General features: G+C 44.3%; 1 protein-coding gene across 1 annotated transcript; it reads right to left on the reverse strand.

Annotated features, from left to right (window-relative positions):
* Positions 1-687: 687 nt before the first annotated feature.
* On the reverse strand, positions 688-4,360 carry LOC100820884 (anthranilate O-methyltransferase 2). Its single transcript, XM_003563881.3, has 4 exons — positions 4,078-4,360; positions 3,565-3,996; positions 1,523-1,792; positions 688-1,318 (listed from the first exon to the last, which is right to left on the reverse strand). The coding sequence occupies exons 1-4, from the start codon at positions 4,150-4,152 to the stop codon at positions 947-949; spliced, it is 1,149 nt and encodes a 382-aa protein (XP_003563929.1). The 5' UTR covers positions 4,153-4,360; the 3' UTR covers positions 688-946.
* Positions 4,361-9,719: the final 5,359 nt, after the last annotated feature.

The following is a 9,719-nucleotide window of genomic DNA, read 5'->3' on the forward strand; positions in this document are numbered from 1 at the left end:
CTTTCGCCTTTGTGGAGCGATTTATCGAGGAAATCTCGCCAGGTGTGGCGTATGCCCCCCCTCGCCAGAGGTCACGACAGCCTGCTCCCCGCTGGCTGCCCCCTCCAGCGGGCTGTACAAAGATCAATGTTGATGCGGCGGTGGCAAAGACAGCTAATATGGGCGCTGTCGCCGCGGTGGCACGCGATGAGGAGGGCGTCTACCAAGGTGCTTCGGCGGTCACGTATCCAGGGATCACCGATCCAGCAACCCTCGAAGCTATAGCGTGCCGTGAAGCGGATCTCGGAGTACGGCGCCTGATGGTGGGTTCGGACTGCCTGGAAGTGATCAAGGCAATTCATGGCAGGAATTTGGGGCCTTTTGCTCATGTTATCAGTGATATCAAGTTTTTGTCCAAGTCTTTTTCTTCTCGTAGTTATCGTCATGAATGTAGGAGCTCCAATTCGGATGCTCATAGTCTAGTTAGAGGTTCTTTCTTCCTTGAGTCTGGGCGTCATGTGTGGTTTGGCCGGCCACCTGACCGGTTTGCTATACCTGTCGAGGTTATCCTTTAAATAAAACAAGTTTTTGCCCTAAAAAAAATGTGGACATTCATTTACTGACGTGTTCTTATAAGTCGGGTCACTGATGTATTTAGCCAACGCCGTGTCTTCTAGGCCAATCAGTTATATGGGGTAAAGAATGTTGTAGTGGTGTAACCAGATTTGCTTATATTGATGAAAAAATGAATATAGTAAACAACAGAGTTTCCAGCGTACTGGTTGACATCAAATTCATGGACGACAAACGTAAAATGCTAACACACACAAAAATGGAGCAGTTCTTGGCCTAACTGATGACAAACGTAAAATGCTAACACAACAAACTCTCCATGTTTATTCACACTCGATCAGTTGGCTCTAACTGATGACTGATCCCTGCATGCAGGCATGCAGTTGTCTGTCGATCAGTTCTTGGCCTTCAAGTAGACTACGATGATTGGATACTTGGCCTTGGATTTCTGGAGATGTTTGGCAACCATGCTGGCATAGACCACGAACAGCTCGTCCAGAATGGCCTCGTCGAAGCCGAAGTGCTCTTTGATCAACGGCTCCACCACAGCCCTTATGCACTTGGCCACGTTCGCCCCGCTGCGGGCGCAATCCAACACCTCTGCATCGTCCGCGTCGTCGTCTTGGGGATCCCAGCTTGATTCGAAGAGTCCGATGTGTGTGATACCGAAGAGCCCACTCCCCTCGATCACGTCCTTCACTTCGTCCATGGATGGCGCGTAGAACGGAAGGTTGAAAGACACCAGCTTCTCCTTCTCCACGCGGCCCTGCCATGCATATATTACGAAAAAACACTTATTATTTGTTTGGCACATGTGGATTTCTTGGGAATTTTGGGGGTTGTACTTCTTTTGAATTAGAATTCTCTCAAAAACCAGTGAACTGCACATGCGGTTGTTTGTCCGTTCTTGCATGATCTAAATAATGTTCATATATATCAGCAACAAATCCTCGATGACATATGTGCATACCTTCCATACGAGAGATAGGAGAGCTTGGGCAAGCAAGTCCCACATGCTGCTAACCTCACCATGTAGCAGCATGTCGCCGCTCTTTCGGCCTAGAAACGTTAGCACCATATAGCCACCACACACAAGTTCTTTGAAGCGCAGTGTGAGGAACAAAGTCAAGTCCTTCTGGTACCCTTCTTGGTATAGTTTTATCACATCTGATGAGGTATTCTTCCCAATGTAGATGCTCTCTTCATTCAGGCAAGTACCCCTTGAAAGCTCATCAGGGACCTTCAATTCAGAAAGCAATTCATCAAGGGGACAATAATACACATATCGATATGATTATTATTTGACAAAATCAATACACACATCAGTATGCATATATACTCCGAATTTACTAAATAAAATTATTAACAAGACATCCTTGACAGCGACATCACATATAGATACTCATAGCAAAAAATTAATCTAAATTTTTTCTTTTTGAAAAGGGGGACGTTTCCCCAACATATGCATCATCGATCGATTCACATAGACTTATATTACTGAAGTGTAAAAAAATCATATATATTCAACTTCTTCTAATTTGTCCTCTCAGCGTGCTGCATCACCTTCAAAACTTTTTTCGTTTGACAGCGACATCACATTCACATGCTTCTGAAAGATTGATTGAGCCATGAGATGGGCTCCTCACCTAACAACAGTACAAGGCCCAATCTCGGAAAGGACAAAACAACGTTTGGACGCAGGGATGATGGTCTACCAGCTGCTGCTAATGCACTTCATCCCTTACTACGTAACGATGATTTACATTCTAAAATAAACGTAACGATGATTCCATTCTTTCCTTAAAACCTTGATGATTTCATTTGCTAAACAATTGCTAATGATGACATCTTCACCCTGTGAGTTCATCTCAACCCTCTGAGTTTTTTTAAATGCCACATTTGGTGACTGTTCTACCCAATTGTATACACTGTTGCTTCAAAAAAAATTGTATACACTGTTTTCGTTTATGAACTGTTCTAGCTTTGTTCCAAGTTAAATTTCTTAAAACCTGACAAAATTTATTGAACAATGTTCTAAAAATTTATAATTCAAAAGTTGAATGTTTACAATGTATACTTATGTGACTAATGGTACATTTTCTTATAACTTGGTCAAACTTCAAAAAAGTTGACTTAAAACAAGAGCTCTTTTACGGTACCCCAGATTTAATATGAGCCGTTTATTTGTCCTGATCTAGTGGTCAGTATTATATGGTACTCCATCCTTAATCCCACGGAGTACTAACACGAAAACACCGGAGTACCTCAAGTAGAAGGCCAAAATCGTAATTTCCGTGTGAAATTTGGTTTGTGATAAGCAAAACTTAATCACGGGACGGCTTTGGGGACGAGCGGCCGGTGGGCATCGTGAGATTGGTCCTAGGAGCGGTGAACGGCAGCATAGGTGGCTTGGCGATCAGCTGGATCTTGGTCTTGAACTTCATCGACCCCTGCACCGAGCAAGACGATAGTCTCTTAATTGCGATCTCGAGCCCCCACTCAATTCAATTGGACTTGGCGGCTGGGGGCGGCGCTGCGCCGATTGCACGGCGACGGCTGGAGGCGTGCTGCGTCGATTGGACTGTGGCCAGAGGCGGTGCTGCGCCTCGTTTGCACGGAGGCGGCTCTGAGGCGGTGCTGCCTTGATTGGAAAGAGGGCAGGGCGATTTCGAGTGCACAGAGAAGTGTTGATCCGGCCGGCGCACGAGCAGACGAGATGACGACTGTTGATCGGTGCTGCGGCACGATCGGACTGGACGTACGAATGGATCGAGACGATAGGACGGAAAAGACCATATTATTTTCACAAATGACTTAAGTTACCCTTCGCTAATGAAGGGTTAGATATGTTTAGTACTCCAAGGTAAGTTTTTAAGTACCGAGGTACTGTAAAAAAGCTCTAAAACAAAACTAGAATCTGTTATATTTAGGGTAATTAAGTTCCTAGTTCAGCCACGATGTTCTGATTATATATTATATAAGTAATCACAAACAAAAATCATGATTTATCACCTTGGAGCGCCACATGAGGGAGTAGGACGAGTGGAAGAGGTGAACGCTCCGGCAAGGGAACAGCCTGGTGTAGAAAGACCCGGGCATCCCGGCCACGTAGTACATCGGCACTGCCGCCACCGTCGCCTTCTCAGCATTATTCTCGCCGGCCGCCGTGAGCTTCGTGGTCAGCTGATCCAGCGACCGGAAGACGAGGTTGAAGTCATTGCCCGGAAGGTCGTTGAGGAAGAACTGCGCCTCCACGGCATCACGCCCTGTTTCCCGGCTGTAATCGGAGATGGTGCCGATCACCTCCGAGACGAGCAGCAGCGTGTTGGGCCCCGACGAGCAGCCGAGGTCGGCGACGACCATGGTGCTTCCAGGTGGTAGTGAAGCGTAGAGCTGAACCACGGCGCTCTGGAGCACTGGCCTCGTCTCCAGCATGGCCTTCTCCTGCAGAGCAACAACACTTGGTTCGTAGGATCAATCAAAATATATGTAGAGACATGCGTAAATTAATTGAGCACAAGTTACTTGGAGCCTGGAATTCGTGGCGTAGCTGTTCTCTCCGTCGCCCCTGGCCATGTGAAGATCTTGCTCTACCTTCATTTTGATGTTTGCAACACACTCTCACACTGTCTCTCACTTTGTCACACTGACAAGATACGCTTGCTCATGCAGATGCTGAGGCTTTTCTTGCATGAAGGACCCTCTTTTAAAGGCGGTACATGTATATATGAGAAAATCAGCGGTGAACCGGAGGATGGGCGCACCCAAAATTTGAGAGCGGTACATGCGCTGGACTAGTTGTATTCGTTATAATATACTCCCTCCAATCCAAAATAAATGTATCAGTTTTGAACTAAATCTAGTTCAAAATTGCGACACTTATTTTGATTACCTGTTTTCAGAAATACCACCTGACAGCTGTGTACCGTAAATTCATATCTCAATTAATGCCATGTTCCCTATCCTGCAGTTCAAAATTCACATGTCATAAACTAAGGGAATAACACCAGGCCACCGCGGTGCGATACCACCTCGTATTGATGCTTAGAAATTTTCTTAACGCACCGATTTTGTAGCGTTGTACTTTGTCCAAAAAAATAAACGGGACCCATACCGAACCTTTAGCACATACTTCGTGAGATGAATCGCTACAGTTTAGAACAAATATGATTATTGCATTCATTGGAACATTTGTGCATTAGAGCACCTAGCTGCTCCGGTTTCAATGAATTTTTCATCTGGCACGGCTGGGCAATGGAGGGCATCCCTAGTGCTTTGTCATCTTTGCCTAATGATGATCTTGCTGTTCAAGACAAAATCAATGATTTACGCATTGGACCAATTACACGAGCACGTGGCAAGTTATTAGAACAACAGGTGAACTCACTCCTAACTGCACCTAATGTTTATATTGATGAGAATTTTATACTTCCTAAGTCTTTGTAACTTTGTGTAATCAGGTTTGAGTCTGAGACAACCTTGGAGCGTGGAGGAGAGGAGGCCGCGTGCCAGGATCATCATGTGCTGTTATCCAACATCAAGATATATGTGAGGGAGGAGAGGGAGGCAGGCGCACCACAAATAAGATGGAGGATACAAAACGCTAGAAAAGCAACTTGTGTTCAAGGGGCAGCCAACGGCAAGAATGATCCACCCACCACAAGTTGAGTACGAGTATGAGGCGCACCAGGACAGCCTACAACGAGCCCGACACGTCTAAGTGGCGCCCGGACCTGCGAGTCCTTGTTTAAGCCAAGTCCTATTCAGATTGCTTGCGTGAGTTTGAGTCGAACCTAGTTTGAGTCTGAGTCTGAGTCCGTTTGTGTGTTTGGGCTGCCCCTAGCCTATATATACAAGGGGTACGCCTAGTGTTAGGGTTAGACCACGTTTTAACTATTTTCGAGAGTCTTGTTGATTGCGAGAAGCATTCATCTGAAATCCTATACACCATATTCGTTTCGGTAGGGTGTTTGTTATCTACTGAAATTTCGAGCGTTATCTGTCGTTCCGCTTGGAATTGGAAGATTGCGAAATCGCTTGTGGTCGGCCGACTACTGCGCAAGTGTGTGGTGTTGTGAATTTCCATTAGGTCGCAAGTTCGTCGTGCGGCGACGGGTGAACTGCCGGAAGATTTGTAGAATCATACAAGTTATCCACGTTGCTCTCTGAGAAAATCGGGCCATCCCTTATCATCTTTGCATCAGAGCCAGGTTCTTCCCTTGTTATATGCTCTTGTTCGTGTTTTTGAGATTTGGCAATATTATTTATGGCCTAAAGAGTTCATTATACATTCTGATCATGAGGCTTTAAAGTATTTGGAGGGCCAATCTAAGTTGAACCAACGACATGCTAAGTGGGTGAAATTTATTAAATATTTTCCTTACATTATTAAGCATAAAAAGGGTAAAGAAAACGTGGTTGCTGATGCTCTTTCTAGGAAAGTTGTGCTTTAGAATCAATTGGATGTTAAAGTTCTTGGATTAGAGAGTTTACGTGATTTATATACTTCTGATCATGACTTTGCTGTACCTTATAATCTTTGTAAAGACGGGAAATGATGGGATAAGTTTCACATACATGATGGGTTTTTGTTTCGAGCTAACAAACTTTATGTACCCGAGTCGTCCATGCTTTGTTGTTGCTGTAGGAATCGCATGCCGGCAGCTTGATGGGTCACTTTGGACGTGAAAAGACTTTGGTTATGCTTAATGAGAATTTTTATTGGCCAAAGATGAGGCGTGATGTGGACAGGTTTGTCAAAAGGTGTATTACTTGTCATAAGACCAAGTCCAAGCTGAAGCCTCACGGTTTGTATACTCCTCTTACTACCCCTAGTGTTCCATGGGAAGATATTAGCATGGTTTTTGTGTTGGGATTGCCTAGGACTAGGAGAGGACTTGATTCTATATTTGTGGTAGTGGATCGTTTTTCTAAGATGGCGCATTTTATTTTCTGCCACAAGAGCGACGATGCGTCGCATATTGCTAATCTGTTTTTCAGGAAAATCGTGAGATTACATGGCATACCAAGGACGATTGTTTCTGATCGTGACGTGGAGTTCATGAGCTACTTTTGGAAGATGCTTTGGGGAAATCTTGGAATGAGGCTGCTGTTCAGCACTACTTGTCATCCCCAAACCGATGGCCAAACGGAGGTGGTGAATCGCACGCTTTCAACATTGCTGCGATCAATGATCAAGAAGAACCCGCGTGCATGGGAGGAGTGTTTGCCGCATGTGGAATTTGCATATAACAGGGCGGTACATTCGACAACGCAGCTTTGTCCGTTTGAGGTGGTATATGCTTTCAAACCCATTACGCCACTTGATTTGGTGCCACTTCCAAGTCAAGAGTGTGTGAATATGGAGGCGTCCAAGCGTGCTGATTTTGTTCGGAAGATACATGGGAAGACTAAAGAAGCAATAGAGAATAAGGGCAAGTACAATGCTGCACGTGTCAATACAAAGCGAAAAGAAGTGCTCTTTCAACCCGGCGATCCGGTATGGTTTCATTTTCGCAAGGATAGATTTCCTGAACAACATAAGTCAAAATTGCTGCCACGCGGAGATGGACCATACAAGGTGCTTGCCAAGATCAATGATCATGCTTACAAGATATATCTTCCAACTGATAAGTTTGGCGTGAGTAATTCGTTCAACGTTGCTGATTTGACGCCATATGATGCAGAAAACCTTGCGGCGTCGACCTCGACGCCTTTTGAAAACGGGGAGCATGATGAGGGCATCCCTAGTCCTTTGTCATCTTTGCCTAATGATGATCTTGTTGTTCAAGATAAACCCAATGATCTACGCATTGGACCAATTACACGAGCACGTGCCAAGTTATTAGAACAACAGGTGAACTCACTGCACCTAATGTTTATATTGATGAGAATTTTATACTTCCTATGTCTTTGTATCTTTGTGTAATCAGGTTTGAGGCTGAGGCAACCGTGGAGCGTGGAGGAGAGGAGGCCGCGTGCCTGGATCATCATGTGGTGTTATCCAACATCAAGATATGTGCGAGGGAGGAGAGGGAGATAGGCACACCACAAATGAAGATGGAGGATACAAAACACTAGAAGAGCAACTTGTGTTCAATGGGCAGCCAACGACAAGAATGATCGGCCCACCACAAGTTGAGTACGAGTATGAGGCACGTCAGGACAGCCTACGACGAGCCCGACACATCTAAGGGGCGCCCGGACTTGCGAGTCCTTATTTAAGCCAAGTCCTATTCGGATTGCTTGTATGAGTTTGAGTCGAACCTAGTTTGAGTCTGAGTCTGAGTCCGTTTGTGTGTTTAGGCTGCCCCTAGCCTATATATACAAGGGGTACGCTTAGTGTTAGAGTTAGACCACGGTTTAGGTATTTTCGAGAGTCTTGTTGATTGCGAGAAGCATTCATCTGAAATCCTATACACCATATTCGTTTCGATAGGGTGTTTGTTATCTACTGAAATTTCGAGCGTAATTTGTCGTTCCGCTGAGAATTGAAATTGCGAAACCGCTTGTGGTCGGCGGACTACTGCGCAAGTGTGTGGTGTTGCGAATTTCCATTGGGTTGCAAGTTCATCGTGCGGCGACGGATGAACAGCCGGAAGATTTGTAGAATCATACAAGTTATCCACGTTACTCTCTGAGAAGATCGGGCCATCCCTTATCAGCATCAGTGCCAAATGATGAAAAGTGAAACTGGCACGGGCATTTGGCCGACATTGTGGAGGCCTAAGACATCTAATTAATTAGAATTGTGCTCTCAGATTGTTTTCCTTTAATTTTCAATTCTAAAGTATATGGGATTTTGAATATTTCACAAACAGTGGACATATCAGAAACTATATATTTCATATATCAAACTTTATAAATTAAAAAAGTCAATATTATTATACTCAAATATTAACGATTTCTACAAAATGTAATGTTTAGAACATCTTTTGTTGCGGATATTCACGATGTAAAGATACTCCTAAATTTTGCATATCAAAATATTTCTCAAGAGTGACGAATTCCATAGCCCTTACTTTCACTTTTGTGACCCAATTTACTCCACTAGTGGAATTTCTACTAAATCAAACTTGTGACAAATTACCGCATTTAGTTACTTGATTTAGTTATCCATATGACGTGCACTGAATCCATACTCAGTCCCCCTGCACATGCGTCGAGATTCCATATACTTCTGACACAACCGTTTGAAGATGGTTGTATGGGATATGTAGTCAATATAAATAAGTGAAATGCTAGTAACGAGATTTACAATACATGATTATTTTTCCGGCTCAGTTCTTTCGCAGGCTATGGGATATATACATGTTGGTATTTTGTAACCTTGTAAATTGGGTACTCTTCGAGACTATTCGATAAGTGACAAATCAGGAAGTGTGCATCATCAATGTACAGATCAGGAGACTCCAATTTTTTCCTAAAAAAATATATCTGATATTGCACCGGACATGATTCCGCTTCGTCTTGCCTATTATTTGTACTATTGCAATCAAGATGCAATAAGATGCATTTTCTACTCGCCGACATAAGTGATCTGTGTCCTAGCCGATATTCGATCTGATGGTGCCTTACCGAGGGAGAGAATATTCACTGCTAATTAGAGCGAAGCTAAAGCAGTATGGCCGATGACTGTCGACGAGATAGGGATATGATCCAAAGCGAATACTGCCGAAGATATACCTGGCATAGATAGGATTCTAAACGAGAAAAAGAATATTTGCTGCAGATCGTATGTGTATCAGTGTATATGTACACGTGAAATGTCCGATTACAAGTGGACAAGATTACTCCACGTCTCCAGGAGGAGCACTGTATTGTTTCCTTTCGTTCCTCTTGCGGCTGTAAAAATGGATTGGCAGGTGGTGGAAGGATGTGGGTCTTGCATGTGCGGTGTGTGGCCGCGTATGGGTACCATAAAAACGTCCAAAAAAAGGACGGCGCATAATAAAGCACCTAACATTAAGGGCATAAATGGGATATGGTATAGTGCTGCATGCAAATAAATTCAGAAGCCAACAACTCAATATTTTTGTAGCTTAGGGCAACTCCAGCCGGCCGATCCAAACGGACCACTTTTTGCGTCCGTTTTGGTCTGTATGGGTCGCGGGACGGACAGAAAAAGGGCCCAGTCCGGCCTTCGCCCGTTTGGGTCGGGCCGCGCG

The sequence above is a fragment of the Brachypodium distachyon genome, chromosome 1 (genome assembly GCF_000005505.3).
Source record: "Brachypodium distachyon strain Bd21 chromosome 1, Brachypodium_distachyon_v3.0, whole genome shotgun sequence".
In the NCBI taxonomy this organism is placed as follows: Eukaryota; Viridiplantae; Streptophyta; class Magnoliopsida; order Poales; family Poaceae; genus Brachypodium; species Brachypodium distachyon.

Bases quoted from the DNA above. Each gene is read 5' to 3' on its own strand.
- LOC100820884 (XM_003563881.3), bottom strand. From the start codon at position 4,152: ATGAAGGTAGAGCAAGATCTTCACATGGCCAGGGGCGACGGAGAGAAC. The intron at 3,997-4,077 runs GTAACTTGTGCT...GTTGCTCTGCAG, and splicing joins CCACGAATTCCAGGCTCCAA to GAGAAGGCCATGCTGGAGAC. The intron at 1,793-3,564 runs GTGATAAATCAT...TCTGAATTGAAG, and splicing joins CCCTCATGTGGCGCTCCAAG to GTCCCTGATGAGCTTTCAAG.